This window comes from Schistocerca serialis, chromosome 3 (assembly GCF_023864345.2).
Source record: "Schistocerca serialis cubense isolate TAMUIC-IGC-003099 chromosome 3, iqSchSeri2.2, whole genome shotgun sequence".
In the NCBI taxonomy this organism is placed as follows: Eukaryota; Metazoa; Arthropoda; class Insecta; order Orthoptera; family Acrididae; genus Schistocerca; species Schistocerca serialis.
The window spans coordinates 828,387,837-828,407,305 of NC_064640.1; the positions used below are offsets into that span (position 1 = coordinate 828,387,837).

Consider the following 19,469-nt stretch of genomic DNA (forward strand, 5'->3'; position numbering starts at 1 on the left):
TGAAGCTGGGCTATGGTCCCGCACACCGTTAGGCCGTCTTGCGCTCACACCCCAACATCGTGCAGCCCACCTCCAGTGGTGTCGCGACAGGCGTGAATGGAGGGACGAATGGAGACGTGTCGTCTTCAGCGATGAGAGTCGCTTCTGCCTTGGTGCCAATGATGGTCGTATGCGTGTTTGGCGCCGTGCAGGTGAGCGCCACAATCAGGACTGCATACGACCGAGGCACACAGGGCCAACACCTGGCATCATGGTGTGGGGAGCGATCTCCTACACTGGCCGTACACCACTGGTGATCGTCGAGGGGACACTGAATAGTGCACGGTACATCCAAACCGTCATCGAACCCATCGTTCTACCATTCCTAGACCGGCAAGGGAACTTGCTGTTCCAACAGGACAATGCACGTCCGCATGTATCCCGTGCCACCCAACGTGCTCTAGAAGGTGTAAGTCAACTACCTTGGCCAGCAAGATCTCCGGATCCGTCCCCCATCGAGCATGTTTGGGACTGGATGAAGCGTCGTCTCACGCGGTCTACACGTCCAGCACGAACACTGGTCCACCTGAGGCGCCAGGTGGAAATGGCATGGCAAGCCATTCCACAGGACTACATCCAGCATCTCTACGATCGTCTCCATGGGAGAATAGCAGCCTGCATTGCTGCGAAAGGTGGATATACACTGTACTAGTGCCGACATTGTGCATGCTCTGTTGCCCGTGCCTATGTGCCTGTGGTTCTGTCAGTGTGATCATGTGATGTATCTGACCCCAGGAATGTGTCAATAAAGTTTCCCCTTCCTGGGACAATGAATTCATGGTGTTCTTACTTGCCATCTACATCCTAACTGGGAATATATTCAATCACCTGACTGTTCATGTCTATTTATTTTATTTATTTATTTATTTACAATACAGGTTCTGTAGGACCAAATTGGGGAGCAAATCTCCAAGGTCATGGAATGTGTCAGTACATGAAATTAAAACATAAAAGTTATAACAGATAAAAATAAATGTTTATGAACCCGAAAGTCAGTCAGTCCATAAGTTTAAGTAAATGAAATCAACCATACAAAAAGTATCAACTTAACTTTCAAGGAACTCCTTGACAGAATAGGAGTGAGTTATGAGGAAACTCTTCGGTTTCGATTTGAAAGAGTTTTGAATTTTTGTGGTAGCTTATTGAAAATGGATGCAGCAGTATACTGCACACCCTTCTGCACAACAGTTATGGAAGTCTGATCCAAATGCAGGTTTGATTTCTGGCAAGTATTAACTGAGTGAAAGCTACTTATTCTTGGGAATAAGCTAATATTGTTAACAAGAAATGACAGTAAGGAATATATATATTGAGAGGCCAATGTCAAAATACCCAGACTCGTGAACAGGGTTCGACAAGAGGTTCATGAACCTACACCACTTATTGCCTGAACTGCCTCTTTCTGAGCCAAAAATATCGTTTTACAGTGGGATGAGTTACCCCAAAATATAATACCATATGATATAAGCGAATGAAAATAAGCAAAGTAGGCTAATTTTCATGTCGAATGATCACTCACTTCAGATATCATTCGAATAGTAAAAGTGGCAGCACAAAGTCTTTGAACAAGATCCTGAACTTGGCTTTTCCACAACAGTTTACTATCTATCTGAACACCTAGAAATTTGAACTTTACAGTTTCACTAATCATATGCCCATTCTTTGCAATTAAAACGTCAGGTTTTGTTGAATTGTGTGCTAGAAACTAAACACTTAGTCTTACTGTGATTTAGCGTTAGTTTATTTTCTACAAGCCACAAACTTAGGTCATGAACTGCACTATTTGAATCCGAGCCAATGTTGCACACAACATCCTTTACCACCAAGATATTCATCATACAGAAATATTCTGTAAGGATATCTGGTGGTCATCCTCAAACTTCATGAAGGCAATTGTTTAAAAATTTAGGCATCCTAACAACCTCTCTTATGAAGTTTGTTGTGAGGCATCAGGCACAATTTAAAAATAGTAGTATTGTTTGTAAGTCTAACACTTGGAACAAAAATTGCCTCCACTATTCACAACTTAACTTACTCAGCTGTAAAAATATTTGAAAACATCACCTACAAATTAAGGGTGCAGGCACATAATAAAAGTTTTAAAAACAACTGGAATAATTTCTGTTTGACAACTCCTCCTACTCAATGGATTAATGTATATAAAGTTAGTATCTGTATATTGTTGGGTTCTACTTACCTAATTTTGTTCTAGACTAACACAGCAATATATTCAGTAATATTACTTCTACCAGATTTGATCATGTCCGTGTAATTTTTTTTTAAAATAAAAAGTCTTGATCATTTAAAATGAAGCAGATTTTAGCCACCAAATATTAAAATGAAGATGTAACTTGATACATTGTTAATGAAATGAGCATATATTCTCTGGTATCTATCTTGGAATAACTAAAAACCTGTAACTTTGACTACTTCCAGAATTCACTGAACATACACTCACTCGAACAGAAACAACTACTGAAATTCACCAAAACAGGTAAAACAGGTAAGCAAGTTCCCAAAATGTCTCCTTAATACCTTGGTATGACAAACTGTAAGATGTAAACAAACTCTAGTCAACACATATCTGTCAGATTTAAAGCTCTCGTGCTTTCTTTAGTACTGCTCATGCTCATGCTTATGCTCGCTTTACCAATAATACCACAACAATGATAAGGAAACAGATCAGCCACTCACATTAGTATGGGGTTTATATTGTTTTCTAGATCTTTCCACCATGTTGGGATTCAGGTGACGCCATCAACTCCATTAAAAAATTTAGGACACTTGTGGATCTCCACTGCTTTCTTGATAAATGAGTCCCAGTAACACAAGGTGTGTGCCAGGATTTCAGTGTTGTCAAATAATAATTTGTGTGTGTTGGTAACACCATGCTTTGCAATGAATGGTTTCTCACAACGTCTTAGTTATACATTTTGGAGTGTTTCTTGCACTGTTCATTAATAATGTGATTACACTGTTGTAATAATTCACTCCAAACTCACGTGATATATTGTAAACCACATGCCTCAAAGACCTAGGACATCTTACTAGGTACAATCCATATTTTTAGAAACTGGATTAAAGATGGGTTATTTTTAAGTATAGTTTTCACTTCACCTCTCAGTTCGGTGAGATGACTTTACTTTCCAGACTTAGGACTTTGTCAATCTCAGTTTATAAGATACACATCAAATTAATTTGGTAAAGATTTCAATATTATATTTTTGACTAATTTACAGCAAAAATAACATTAATAAACTTCCAATCTGATAAAGATGTCACACTTTGCAACTAGAGCATGGGGAAATAGTCGCAGGATCATACGTATTGTTTTCAATAGCTTGTCTTCAAATTGAGAAGCACATTGTGATCAAATTTAGTAATGGCCTGTCAGATAATGATGCACAAAAATCAACATTCAAATTAATTTTATTTATTTTATTTACATGTCAAGTTCCATAGGACCAAACTGAGGAGAAAATCTCCCAGGTCATGGAACATGTCAGTACATGAAATTACAACATAAAAGTAATAATAGATAAAAATAAAATGTATATGAACCCAAAAAAAGTCAATCCATAAATTTAAGTAAATGCAATCTACAATACAACAAGAACTTACCCCAAAATATACCACCATATGATACAAGCGAATGAAAATAAGCAAAGTAGACTAATTTTTGTGTCGAATGATCGCTCACTTCAGATATTGTTCCAATAGTAAAAATGGCAGCATTAAGTCTTTGAACAAGATCCTAAATGTGGGCTTCCCACGACAGTTTACTATCTATCTGAGCACCTAGAAATTTTAACTGTTCAGTTTCACTAAATATGCCCACTCTGTGAAATTAAAATGTCAGGTTTTGTTGAATTGTGTGTTAGAAACTGTAAAAACTGAGTCTTACTGTGATTTGGAGTTAATTTATTTTCTACAAGCCATGAACTTGGGTCAATGTTGGACACAACATCCTTTACTACCAAGCTAGCGTCATCAGCAAACAGAAATATTTTAGAGTTACCCATAATACTAGACGGCATATCATTTATATAAATAAGGAACAGGAGTGGCACCAACACTGATCCCTGGGTCTGCCCCCACTTGACTGTACCCCACTGAGACCCCCACATCACAGCCATTCTCAACATTGTGAATAATAACCTCTTGCTGTCTGTTGCTAAAATAAGAGGTGAACCAATTGTGAGCTACTCCCCGTATTCCGTAATGGTCCAACTTCTGGAGCAGTATTTTGTGATCTACACAATCGAATGCCTTAGTTAATTTAAAATACATGCCTACTACAGTAGTACAAGTTTATATGCCAGCTAGCTCTGCAGATGACGAAGAAATTTAAGAAATGTATGACGAAATAAAAGAAATTATTCAGATAGTGAAGGGAGACGAAAATTTAATAGTCATGGGTGACTGGAATTCGGTAGTAGGAAAAGGGAGAGAAGGAAACGTAGTAGGTAAACATGGATTGGTGCTAAGAAATGAAAGAGGAAGCCGCCTGGTAGAATTTTGCACAGAGCACAACTTAATCATAGCTAACACTTGGTTCAAGAATCATAAATGAAGGTTGTATACATGGAAGAAGCCTGGAGAAACTGACAGATTTCAGATAGATTATATAATGGTAAGACAGAGATTTAGGAACCAGGTTTTAAATTGTAAGACATTTCCAGGGGCAGATGTGGGCTCTGACCACAATCTATTGGTTATGAACTGTAGATTAAAACTGAAGAAACTGCAAAAAGGTGAGAATTTAAGGAGATGGGACCTGGATAAACTGACTAAACCAGAGGTTGCACAGAGTTTCAGGGAGAGCGTAAGAGAACAAATGGTAGGAATGGGGGAAAGAAATACAGTAGAAGAAGAATGGAAAGCTTTGAGGGATGAAGTAGTGAAGGCAGCAAAGGATCAAGTAGGTAAAAAGACGAGGGCTAGTAGAAATCCTTGGGTAACAGAAGAAATATTGAATTTAATTGATGAAAGGAGAAAATATAAAAATGCAGTAAATGAAGCAGGCAAAAAGGAATACAAACGTCTCAAAAATGAGATCGACAGGAAGTGCAAAATGGCTAAGCAGTGGTGGCTAGAGGACAAATGTAAGGATATAGAGGCTTATCTCACTAGGGGTAAGATAGATACTGCCTACAGGAAAATTAAAGAGACCTTCGGAGAAAAGAGAACCACTTGTATGAATATCAGCAGCTCAGATCGAAACACAGTTATAAGCAAAGAAGGGAAAGCAGAAAGTTGGAAGGGGTATATGGAGGGTCTATACAAGGGCGATGTGCTTGAGGACAATATTATGGAAATGGAAGAGGATGAAAATGAAGATGAAATGGGAGATACGATACTGCGTGAATAGTTTCACACAGCACTGAAAGACCTGAGTCGAAACAAGGCCCCGGGAGTAGACAACATTCCATTAGAACTACTGACGGCCTTGGGAGAGCCAGTCCTGACAAAACTCTACCATCTGGTGAGCAAGATGCATGAGACAGGCGAAATACCCTCAGACTTCAAGAAGAATATAATAATTCCAATCCCAAAGAAAGCAGGTGTTGACAGATGTGAAAATTACCGAACAATCAGTTTAATAAGTCACGGTTGCAAAATACTAACACGAATTCTTTACAGACGAATGAAAAAACTAGTAGAAGCCAACCTAGGGGAAGATCAGTTTGGATTCCGTAGAAATATTGGAACACGTGAGGCAATACTGACCCTACGACTTATCTTAAAAGAAAGATTAAGGAAAGGCAAACGTACGTTTCTATCATTTGTAGACTTAGAGAAAGCTTTTGACAATGTTGACTGGAATACTCTCTTTCAAATTCTAAAGGTGGCGGGGGTAAAATATAGGGAGCGAAAGGTTATTTACAATTTGTACAGAAACCAGATGGCAGTTAAGAGTTGAGGGGCATGAAAGGGAAGCAGTGGTTGGGAAAGGAGTGAGACAGAGTTGTAGCCTCTCCCCGATGTTATTCAATCTGTATATTGAGGAAGCAATGAAGGAAACAAAAGAAAAATTTGGAGTAGGTATTAAAATCCATGGAGAAGTAATAAAAACTTTGAGGTTCGCCGATGACATTGTAATTCTGTCACAGACAGCAAAGGACTTGGAAGAGCAGTTGAACGGAATGGATAGTGTCTTGAAAGGAGGATATAAGATGAATATCAACAAAAGCAAAATGAGGATAATGGAATGTAGTCGAATTAAGTCGGGTGATGCTGAGGGTATTAGATTAGGAAATGAGACACTTAAAGTAGTAAAGGAGTTTTGCTATTTGGGGAGCAAAATAACTGATGATGGTCGAAGTAGAGAGGATATGAAATGTAGACTGGCAATGGCAAGGAAAGCATTTCTGAAGAAGAGAAATTTGTTAACATCGAGTATAGATTTAAGTGTCAGGAAGTCGTTTCTGAAAGTATTTGTGTGGAGTGTAGCCATGTAAGGAAGTGAAATATGGACGATAAATAGTTTGGACAAGAAGAGAACAGAAGCTTTCGAAATGTGGTGCTACAGAAGAATGCTTATGGTTAGATGGGTAGATCACATAACTAATGAGGAGGTGTTGAATAGGATTGGGGAGAAGAGAAGTTTGTGGCACAACTTGACTAGAAGAAGGGATCGGTTGGTAGGACATGTTCTTAGGCATCAAGGGATCACCAATTTAGTATTGGAGGGCAGCGTGGAGGGTAAAAATCGTAGAGGGAGACCAAGAGATGAATACACTAAGCAGATTGACAAGGATGTAGGTTGCAGTAGGTACTGGGAGATGAAGAAGCTTGCACAGGATAGAGTAGCACGGAGAGCTGCATCAAACCAGTCTCAGGACTGAAGACCACAACAACAAGAAGCAACTTCCCCACCCCACAAAGAACTCCTTGAAAAACAGCCAGCTAATCTGTATCCTGGTAAAGGAAGCCCCTGAATTGTCAAATTATTTTGTGGTACTCCAATATACCAATAATTCCAGAATCACATCTGTAAGCAGTTCACTAACTTTATCTCTAATACCTTTTATATTTTGATGAAATATGCTAATTCCTTCTCTTCTTGTAAACATGACTTCCTCTGAATATAAGCCTTTAGTTAGAGGGACTTCCTTTTAGCAGGTATACATATCAGCTGTCTTCACTCTAAAATAGGTGCAGCTTCAACATCAACTACTACAGGAATTTTTCCATGAGTGATCCTACCAACACCCACTACACTGTCGTCTATAAGCTTTGCCAGCTTCCCCTTCCCATACCTTCTGAGGTGGAGGCCATGCCTAGTGAAACATGACAGAATAAATTGTCCCTCATAGTTTGGGAATATCAGTACCAGGTTTGTTGTCAATGCTCCCTTCAATTTTTCAAATGCTGTCTAAAAGTTGACTATGGAAATTCCACACCTTTTTTCAACAAATGATTCAATAGCTTAGCAATTTCGGCAAACTCTTCAATGAATTCCCATTATTAATTACAGAACCATAAAAATGATTGAAACTGCTATGTAGTTTGTGGTGGTAAGAAAACACATTCTGCAGAAGTTAGGCGTGCGTCAATATTCACATCTTCCTCTCATTACAGAGTGTTAACTGTGCTGGATTTAGCCTCTTAAAGAATTCCTCTGACCATTGCATGTGCTCTTCCATATCCTTAGAAAATGCAGTTATGTTGTTGAGATAAAAAACAGTCTTGATTTTAATCCTCTGAGCACTCCATCGGATACTAATAGCCTCCGAGATAGCTGGCACATTCTTCAGACCAAATGGCAGCCTAAAATATTGATAGTGACTCCAAGGGACAGTAAATGTGGTCTTTGGCTGCCCTTCCAGAACCACTTCCAACAGTGATAACCACTCCTCATACACATTGTGAAGTATTTACATTGACTTATGTTCTCTCTAATCTCCATTATATTTAGTACAGGATGTCTGTCCATCACCGCTCATGCAGCAAAATCTATGCTTTTTTGTTCCATTCTATGATTTTTTTCAGGACTATTACAATGGTAGCTGCCCATGGACTGTAACTTGATTCAGTATTGCCCTCAGCCAGCAGTTGATCAATAAATTCTTCCAGTATAGGTTATAGGTGCCTAGGTATCCTGTACGGCTTCTTATACACTAGAGCATTGTTAACCGTTGGTATGGTATGGCGAGTTACCAGTATTGCAGGTAATGATTGACTGGGATTGAACAGGTTGACAAATCATATTAACAAGTCTTTCATTGTTGACTTATCTCTTCCCTCCAAATTGTTTTACCTTCTCGCATAATGCAATTGTGTTGATGGTCTGGTTGTGGCAAAGGTCCTCACACGACCTATCCAGATTATACTCGTCCATGATCTCCAAGTCTGCAATCTATAAGCTTAACTTATCAGAGCTAAAATCATCCACACTTTCCAAAACCATACAATCCCCATCTATTTCCTTCACATGTACCAGGCTTCAGTGCACAATATAGTGCAACATGTCCATCTTGTTATTGCATTCCAGTACCTCTGCAACACGCATCATCTGAAGGTCAGTACCCACCCACATTTGTAACACTGAAGTTTTCTGCATTGCTTTTTAACATGGTCCATATGTCCACAGCTGTAGCATTTCACCTTTGTGTGGAAAAAGAAACACACAACCCTTATCTTGTCCTCAGGCCACAATATTGATCTCTTCCACTTGCTTAGCAGCCATAATGGTGGCAGCAAAATCCTTCGGGTTTTCCATTGTCGCTCTCCTGGACATGTCTGCTGGAAGTCCTCTTAAAAACACATCTGATTCCTGTTCTCCTCTTCTTGTGGAGTAATTCTGTCTGCTTCTACTTTCTGTGTAAGCTCGTACAAGTTAGCATTGATTTTCCTAATTCTGCCTATGAATGCCTCTACCAACTCACTTCACTTTTGAGACAACCCATTAAGCTGTTCTCTAAAAAAGCCTTGCAATATTCTGCTTGCGATAACGTGGTTAGTGGGCCTTCTTAAGCTGCTTAAATGTCTGTGCTTTATCCAGCACTTGATGGTACTGATGTATGCTGCTTGCATCACAACCAACTGTAATTTAGACACATCCAAGGATGTCTTGTCTGACCAACTGCCCAACCTAGCGGCAGCTTCCAGGTCATCACTGAACATTGAGACATCCTCGGTTGCCCTATCCGAAAAAGGAGTTGCTAGATTAGCTGTGACAGGATCCAGAGAAGGGATAGGTGAACTAACCAAAGCTTTTGCTTCCACTACATCCACTTGTTTATGCTCATTCTCGCTATTAAAAGTCTCCCTCTCTTTGCAAAGCTTCATTTATCTCCTTTAGCTCGGCAAACTGCCTTGCCAAGAGTTCATCCATTTCCTGGATTGTCATTGTTTCTGTTTTTGGCATTTGTGCAAACTCTTAACACACCACTCTAATGAAAGCATCAACCACAATACACACAGGCACGGTTACAAGAACAAACTACACTATTCCTTATGAAGGATAATAGCCCAGTGTTGTTCAGAACACTGATGCACTTTGTGGCCATTGCTTCGCCTTGTGCTGCACACAGCTGGCACCACTCACATGCATAGGAAGTCATTCCCAGCCAAATTACAATACTGGCACCTCACTGGTTGTAAGTAACATTCCTTATAATTACCCCTATACAACAGAATCCCAATCCCTGAAAAGGCAGCAGGTCATAGTTATCGGGCAGTGCCATTGGCTGGTGATGACTTCATTCATTTCTGGTTGTTTGGTTTAGTTGGCTCCGGAAGTAACAGTTTAGAATCGCAGACAGTCTAGTACCGGCTGTACAGCTGTTCTACATTCTGAGGCTCTGTCTCTTTTGCATTTTATGCTAAGGAAAATTCAGTAACAGGGTGTAATTTTTCAGAACTGTAAAATGCAGATATTTGGTTATGTTATCTATGTAAACCAAAGTGTGTTTGCAGAGACTGTGGTAGATGTTATAGATCTTGATAATGATCTTAAACCTACATAGATGTGTGAAAAAATACTAATATAATTTAGGTGCAAATCCCCATGTCCTGTATGGGCATCCATTGTTCAGTGTGTTTATGGCGGTGTGGTGAGGTATGTGGATGCTTCAGACTTTTATTGAGAGAGAGAGAGAGAGAGAGAGAGAGAGAGAGAGAGAGAGAGAGAGAGAGAGCTGCAAAAAGGGACATAATTGAAATGTAATCATCAAATGATTCTCTTAAATTTTTTCAAATTGAGTTGATATAACAAACCAAAATCTGAACTCACTTTCAAGATGAGTGAGGTTCAAATCTCCACCTGGCCATTTTAATTTAAGTTTTCTGTAATTTCCTCTTCTCACTTCAAAGAAATGCAATAATAATTTGATTCCAGTGCCATTTCCTTCACATCTCCTCATGAGCTAATGTTCTGTTCCTAATGTTCTGGGTTGACAAAATGTTAATCTTTTATATTTCTTCCTTTTTATCTGATAAAATAAAGAAACCACATACAGAAATATGTGCATGTGTTATTCAGTTGTTTCTGCTTGGACTGTGTTATAATGAAATATGTTGTTTTAATGGTGACAGCATCTTTCAAGAACCTAGAGGACAGATGTCATGTGAGAAAATTTATGTATTCTTCTTGTTATTTTGTGTAATCCTTAATTTGGATGGTAGGATGTGGAATCAAACCTGTATACTCCCATATATAAATTAGTCAGTTCTTGTAAATAATTACTGGGTTTAATTTTTGTGTTTTTTTTATCCAGAAATTGAGTAATCGTTGTTTAGTATAACATTGTTTGTAATTATATAATTTGTATTTATAAATAATGTATGAGTAATGATTATATACCTCCTGCAGGATGTGCCTCGTTTATCGCCTGGGGGGAGCTACAATGGATGTTACAGTTGTATTGTGCTGTGCAGGAATGTACACAGTGAAAGGCCATGTGTATAAAGCAAACTTCGGAGGGGACAAGTTCACAGAAATACTTGCCAACTTCCTCGCCGAAGTATTTCACCAGTGAGTTCAATTGGTCTCTGTTATTACAAGATGTCTCTCTTCTTGACACTGTGTTATTGTAATATTGTTGATAATTACCCTATGTATGATTTGTGATCAAAAAGTAATGGAAATTTTTATTTTCCTAAAGAATCTTTGTTTATTCATAATCATTAGCCTTTTCCGCTTCAAAGTAATCCCCCTCAGATATGATACACTTACGCCAGCACTTTTTCCAATCTTGGAAGTGCTTCTGAAATTCACTTTTCGTTATGATGTTCAGCTCCTTCAGTGATTCTGTTTTTATCTCATCAGGGGTGGCAAAACAACGTTCTCTCATTGTTTTCATCGACCTCAGGTATAGGAAGAAGTTGCATTTGGCCATGTTTGGTGAGTATGGTGGCTGAGGCGACATAACGTTTTTGGCTTTTGCCAAAAAATCGTGATCAAGCATTGAGATGTGAACGGGAGCATTATCGTGGTGCAATTTCCACGAGTAGTTTTGCCACAGTTCTGGCAGGTTTTTTTTAGGACTGCTTCATGCAAACAGCACTTAACTTACAGGTAGTGTTCCTTATTGACTGTACAACCATAAGACAAGAACTCTTGATGCACTATCTAATTGTCATTGAAGAAAACAGTGAGAAGAACCTTGGCATGTGATCGAATTTGTTGAATTTTTTTCAGTCCTGGCTCTTCAGGCAGTTTCCATTGGGATGATTGGGTCTTGGTGTTGGTGTCATACCCGTATACCCATGTTTTGTCACCTGTTTTAATCTTATTTAGAAGTTCTGGATTGTTGTCAACTTTGTTCAGCATTTCCTGAGTGGAGTCTAGGTGGCGACGTTTTTGGTCAAACTTCCATGATTTTGGAGCAAACTTTGCTGCTGGTTCACGTTTAATTCCCAAAACACCCACAAAAAAAAAACTTGGCATGAGCCAAAGGATACGCTGACATCATCAGCAACGTCTCTGATGGTGATTTGGTGGTTTTCCAGAGCCATTTTCTTTACTACTTCCACTTTATAAGTAATGATGTGCTAGGGCATCCAGAACGGTTACTGTCTTTGTCTTCTCAACCCTCTTTGGAATGTTCATACCCCTCATAAATTCTTGTCTTACTCATAGTAGACTTGCCAAAAGCCACAGTCAGTATTTCAAATGTTGTGCTACACTTTATTCAATTTTTCAAGCAAAATTTAGTGCAACAATGTGGGGAAAACATAGATTGCTACTTACTGTAAAGATAACACACTAAATTGGAGACAGGCACAGTTAAAAGACTCAAATAAGCTTTTAGCAATGGCCTTCATTGGAAAAATAGAAACACACACCATTCATTCACGCAAGCAAGCACACCTCACGCACACATGACCACCAACTCCAGCATCTTAGGTCTGACCCCAGCTGCCGGAGTTGGCGGTCAGTAGTTCATGAGGTGTGCTTGCTTGTGTGAATGAATGGAGTGTGTGTCTCTTTTTGCAATGAAGGCTGTTGCTGAAAGCGTATTTGTAAGCATCTTTTAATTGTGCCTGTCTGCAACTAACAGTAAGTAGCAGTCTATCTTTTCCTATGTTGGATATTCCTGCCTGGAGTTTCCATTGTTTAAAATTTAGTGTAAATTCTTTGATCCACCTTTTTCGAAAGTAAAACATTTTCCAGGGACTCTGAAAACACGTATAACCTTTTCGACTGTGAACAATAAAATAAATATTTAAAACAGCTGAAAATCCCAAACATATATCAGGAACATGTGTATCAACAAGAGAAAAAAAGGAAAGAAATTGAAGATCAGATGTATGAAGCCCACGAAATAAAAAAATTCCCATTACTTTTTTTATCACACTTTGTATTATGTGTAGTGATGATTGTTGTCCGGCTCCTAGTAGTTGGTCATTTTGACAATATGTGCAAAATGCACCTGTCTCCTTTGAAAATATAATATTTTACTGTTAATTCTTTTCCAAACACTACAGAAGACTGCCAGTGGTGTATGAAATACAGTAATATTGTTGTTGTTGTGGTCTTCAGTCCCGAGACTGGTTTGATGCAGCTCTCCATGCTACTCTATCCTGTGCAAGCCTCTTCATCTCCCAGTACCTACTGCAGCCTACATCCTTCTGAATCTGTTTAGTGTATTCATCTCTTGGTCTCCCTCTACGATTTTTACCCTCCACACTGCCCTCCAATACTAAATTGGTGATCCCTCGATGTCTCAGAACATGTCCTACCAATCGATCCCTTCTTCTAGTCAAGTTGTGCCACAAGCTCCTCTTCTCCCCAATTCTATTCAATACCTCCTCATTAGATATGTGATCTACCCATCTAATCTTCAGCATTCTTCTGTAGCACCACATTTCGAAAGCTTCTATTCTCTTCTTGTCTGAACTATTTATTGTCCACGTTTCACTTCCATACATGGCTACACTCCACACAGTAATATTAAGAACAGTAAATTGTCTTGGGTTTATTAATGAGTTTTCAGTGATGATGAAAAGTATAAATTGCCTTGAAATAGAATACATGTATGATGCAATTTGAAACAGTATTGAGATGTATTCATAGTCTTACGTTTGTTGTGTAAACTGTGTTACTAAACATCTAACCCACTATTTGGCATATGGTTCATGATTCCAGTTACAGATTGCCTATCTGATGGCTTCCAAGGGCAACAAAAATTTGACTTTCAGTATTTCATTTAATTATTGGCCAAATTTAAAACATTAAAATTCTGTCATAATTTACTCATTAAGAGGTATAAATCTTATGTTAAAAATCGGGCACAGTAATAAAAGTCTTATAGTTAGAAATGATGTACGTATCTTGAGGCAGCGTAACTCAGGGCGTGCAAGTTGTCCAGGCTATATTCACCCAGAATTTGAGAATGAGAGCCCTTAGCAACTTCCAACTAACTTTACACGTAATTTCAAATCTTTTCTAAACTTTTCTCACTTACATGTTTAATGTCAAATATATTTAACACATTAACTCGTTTGTAGAGTAATCATACAGTCTGAAACTGTTTTATACATGAGTGTTAGATTCTTTAAAGAATCTTCATTGAGGTTTACTGTTAATTACTAGGATGTGATCAGAAAATTGGCTATAGCAGTTGTCAATGCTAGTATTGCAAACCCATGCAAGGTTGCATTTATATGGCGAAATGTATTATAATGTGAGATAATGTAATGGAGAAAAACTGTGTAGCTTTAATACAGGGTGTACATAAAGTCCGGGAACACTTTCAATTATTTATTGCGTAAGAACCAAACATTGTACAGATATCATACATGTCGTCTTGAAGAGAAACCCTGTAGGTTTTTTTCCATGTATACCATGTAGTTTGGTAATTTGCCGATAGTCAGGGCTAGTCGCAAACGTGGCAGGTTTTCTGTGTGTTGGAGTTCGACAAAAAAGAGTGTACTACAGCTGTTCAATGGATGCTTAAAACCAAGTATGGTAAGAAGCCACCAACAAGGAAGGCCATTTAGCACTGGTACAAAAAATTCATGAGGATGGGTTGCTTGTGCCCAGATAAGAGAAGCATGTATGAGAGACTGGGAAGGCAATTTAATCAACCAAGATAGCATAACTCTTGTTACAGATCCTTACCATTTTGAAATGATGGGAAATATTAGCTCAGAAAATAACTGGATATGTAACCAAATATTTGCTAAGTAAATGTTGATAAATATAAATTTAAAGATAGAAGGAACCAGGGCATAAACAGTGGAATTACATCTTGATAGCAAAACGGCCAGTGTGTGACATAAATTTGAGCCCTGTGCATGATTACCCGTAAACACTATTTCTAAATTTTTCTTTGGTTTCCTTCACTGCTTGCTCATTGTACCAGTTGAATAACACCAAGGGTAGGCTAGAGCCCTGTGTAGGCTAGAGCCCTGTCTCTTTCCCTTCTCAATCACTTCTTCCCTTTCATGCCCGTCAACCCTTATAATTGCTATTAATCTTTCCTGGTGTTGGCTTCTACCAGTTTTTCCCTTTTGTAAATAATTTCAGTATTTTGCAACCGTGAATTACTATACTGATATTTTGGTAATAGTCACACCTGTCAGCAACTGCTTCCTTTGGAATTGGAATTATTCTTCTTGAAGTTTGAAGGTATTTTGCCTGTTGTCTCATATATTTTGCACACCAGGGTGCGTAATTTTGTCATGACTGGTTCTCAAAAGGACATCAGCAGATGTTACTGATAAAAATGCACCTCAGGGGCCTTGTTTTGGCATAGATCTTTTGGTCCTAGGTCAAATTACCCTTGCAGTATCATAGCTCCCATCTCATCTTCATCTACTTCCTTTTCCCCTTTCTATAATACTGCCTTCAACTTAATTTCCCTTGTATAGCTCATCTATATATTTCTTCCACATTTCTGCTTTCCCCTGTTTGCTTGGTACTGGTTCTCCATCTAAGCTCATGATATTCATACAGCTGCTTCTCTTTTTTTCCAAATCCCTCTTAATTTACCCGTAGGCAGTATCATTCCCTTGCAAACATTTGCTCATGTCCTGGTGGAATGTCCGCCTTATAAAAATATCGTAATCTAGTCAGTTACTTTATATTTTAAGATTAAAAAAGAAATATTTATAGATTTTTAATGAATTCTTCTACCAGATTCTGCAAATGCTTTAAAATTTTCAGTTAAACTTACCCCAAAAATTTAAATCTTAGGATTAGATGTCACTTTCCCGGTGAATGTCATACTAAATATTTTCAGGTTTAGGTCCATACTTGCACATCAGTAACTATTTAAGTAGTATGTTGTAAATAAAAATCTTGATGAAATTTCCATTTCTTAAATTATTTTTATGGCGGGCTTAAAGTAGCACTCATTGATAGCCCACATTACTGAAAGTGCGTTGATATTACTAAGAGTTTGGTAAAAGATATTTTTAGGTTCTGGACCCTACTTACATATTAGTATGTATTTAAAAAGTATGTTGTTGATGCAAGTAAAGAACAAATAATGAATATTTCTGTTTAAAAAAATTTTTTTAGGGCAACTGTCGGGAAAAATGTGTTGGTATTGCTAGAGTTAAACAAATGTCTTCAAGATGATCATTAGTGAACATTACATAGTATTCTGGGCCCACATTTTTGAGCAACGAAGACTTACAAAAGAAAGATGAGTTACCCTAGGACATTATTCCATATGACATTATTGAATTAAAGTATGCAAAATATGTCACCTTACTGATTTGTCTCCCCAAGGTTTACAATGATTCTAAGTGCAAATGCAGCTGAACTAAGCTGTTTTAAGAGTTCCAAAATTAAATCCCTGGAATATATTGCTAGACTTACTAAGTACAACATTCTGCAGTCTTTTGTGTAGCTATGGCATTGATTGGTTGGTTATACCATCAATCCCACCAAACTTCAATTTATCTAAGAGAATGCTGCGATTCACATAATCAGATGCCTTAGATAAGTTGCAGAAAATACCAGATGGCGCTATTTTATTATTTAGTGCTCGTAAAATTTGGCAAGGGAATATGTAAATGGCATTCTCAGTAGAGCAACTCTTCTGAAACCCAAACTGTGGTTCGTTGAGGATATCAGTGCTGCTAAGGTGAGATAATATTCTAGAATACATCACTTTCTCAAACATTTTGGAAAATGGTGTCAGCAGTGAAGCTGGTCAGTAGTTATTGAACTGACATCTCTTTTTATCACCTTTCTTAAAGAGAGGTTTGACAACAGAATATTTCAGCCTCTTTGGAAAAATGAGTTATGTTAGTGATACATCACATATTTCAGATAAGACCATGCTTTTTATATTGGAACAAAACTTTATAATATTGTATTGGAAACACTATCTAAACCAGATGAGCTTTTATTTTCAAGAGTATGGATAATTTTCTGAATTTCAGAAGGAGAAGTTGGTAATACATTCATATGATTGAATTTTATGAGAGTTTCAACACACTGCTGTGATTTTCCCCTTTAACTGTTTGTCCCTATACTTTCTACCAGTTATTAAATGTACTTACTACCCGTGACTCATCATTACATCACTGCCATTCAGTTCAGTAGTGGTGATATCCTGTGCCTCGTTGTCCTGTCTCTCGTTTCACTGCATTCCATAAAGCCCCAAGTCTGTTTTCAGAATTACTGATTTCTGACGTGATGTGAAGGTTTCTTGAATTTTTAATAATTTTTCTTAGTAATTTTGAGTAGTTTTGTTGTGTGCAACTACAGCTGGATCAATACTTGTTCTTGCTAATAGGTAAATTTTCCTTTTCCTTGAAGATGATATTTTAATCGCTGTAGTGATCCATGGTTTTCATATGGCCATTTAATATTCTTTCTAATTAGCATATATGGAAAGGTATTTTCAAATAATTAAATGAATTTATCATGGAATAGATAAAATTTAATTTAGCATTTGGTTCAGCATAAATTTCATCTCAGGTTATCTCTTGTAAGCTGTTCTTAAAAACATCTGTTGTGGAGGCATTAATTATTCTGATTTCCACTTAAGTGTATCCATACTGTAAGGCACTAGGTAATTTATCCTAACAAACAGTGCATCATGTTCAGAGAGAGCATTTGTTACTGGGTAAACGGTATTTTTCTGGCTTTGAGCTTTAAAACCAATTAGGGTCCTACAGTCTTTATCCATCTGTGTTGGAAAGTTAATTACTGGAATCAAATTGTGTGATCCAAATAAAGTTCCCTATTTTTCCTATCAGGATCCTTTAGAAAATGTGCATTGAAGTCACCACAGACCATTAACTGCTTGCTGCTGCCTGACAGATAGCACAGTAAGGAATCCAGATTCCTTATAAATAGTTTAAAATTTCCTTGTGGGTATCTATATAATTCACAGATACACTTCTCTGTATGCTGATCACTTCAAAAACTACTTGCCTTAATGTTTTTGAACTTGTGTTATGTCTTAATATATGTAACAAATCTTCCTTTTCATATATTATTTCTGCATGAGTAAGCTGCTGGAGTTAATGTTTTATACATAATAATAACAAGGAACATATTAAGAGTATTAGAAAATAATCTTGCTGCATATAATGTTAATTTATAGCAGTGCACTTTAGTAGTATCTTTACACACCTTGTGATCACATGGTTTCTTTGTCAATGAAAGTCTCTCTATTGTATAACAGATTTGTTTTCGTGACCACTCACACCATTAATCCTCACATAAATCCATATTTTATGATTTTAGTCTCATTTTCCATTTCTTAATAGCTGTACTTTATTTACATGTATCATCTTGAACATGCAAATCTGAAGTGTCCTCCAGTTTCCCCCGTTCGTGTTCTGTGAAAGCCTACACTCATCTACTTTGTCTTATTTGTTGCTGACAGCCACCTTTACCTGTGCACTCTAATATGCATAACAAGAAGTTACAAGCAGAGGATTTGAATGTAATTTTTAAAATATTAAATGTAAATCACACCATTTCACATAGTTTTACACTTCCAATTTTTATCTCTCTTATTCCGTCGTCATTCTATCATTTACAAAATTCAAACGAATAAAGAACTGTGTTGATGAACTGCTATGATAAAAATGTGTCTTTGCTTACAGTATGAACGTTACAACAGCTACTAGTGATAGTTAGCGCTCTAATCGACCTACCGTATGCGGCCGATCACTACACACACTCCCCCCTGCGGGTCCAGGGATTACAATAGGCCCGAGGTATTCCTGTCTGTCCTAAGAGGTGACAAAAACGAGTCTCATACGTTTCGGCCTCTATGGGGTGGTCCCCTGTAGGGTTTGACCTCCATTTTTCAAAATTTTCCCAAAGAGTGAGCGAATTGGGGAAGGGCGCCTTACATGGTTTATCCTGTCCATTGTCTATAGAGATCTTTAGCCCACTTCCTCGCCGTTGCATTGCAGTCCAGCTCATCCTCCATCTCTTGGGCAAGGAACCTTCCTGAATGTGTTTTCCACCATGCACTGTGCAGTGTCGCTTTCTGCACCAACGATGACCATGGACTTATTTTGCACCTCATATCCAGCATGGCAGCCAGTCCGTTGTGGTGGGGCCACCATGTACCCTGTTGGTTGTAGCCCCCTGACAAAACGGGGATGGCTCTGCTGATGCCTGCGCTGTTAACTCCCAACATATGCCAAGGATATGCCTGCCACTCTGGAGCATCAGGACTCCCGGCAATGGCCATCGTGCCAGGTGGCCATTGCTGTGGCTGGGTGGCGCCCGTGGGGAGGGCCCCTGGTCAGAGTGGGTGGCATCGGGGCAGATGATGCGCAATGAAGTGTACCACATCATCACTTGGTGGTGATCAGCCACCAGCAGTCTCTAAGAGTTCCACGTCTCAGTACAATGCAAGAAATTCTGACCCTAAATCATTCCCCTCCCATGGGGGAACGCCAGGCTAAGGATGGCAGCGAACCTTATTCACCCTGGTACCTCGTACGTAAGAGAGCTGATGGGGACTCCTTTGTTTCGATGAAGTCACAGTTTT

At 38.3% G+C, this 19,469-nt stretch overlaps 1 protein-coding gene across 2 annotated transcripts in view; it reads left to right on the plus strand.

Annotated features, from left to right (window-relative positions):
• LOC126470800 (heat shock 70 kDa protein 14-like) overlaps positions 1 to 19,469 on the plus strand; it is a 200,271-nt gene that overhangs the window by 132,577 nt on the left and 48,225 nt on the right. For both annotated transcript variants that reach the window (XM_050098813.1, XM_050098811.1), the window contains one exon: positions 10,859 to 11,020. In XM_050098813.1, the coding sequence (XP_049954770.1) occupies positions 10,859 to 11,020 (162 nt within the window). The remainder of the gene's footprint in view (positions 1 to 10,858; positions 11,021 to 19,469) is intronic.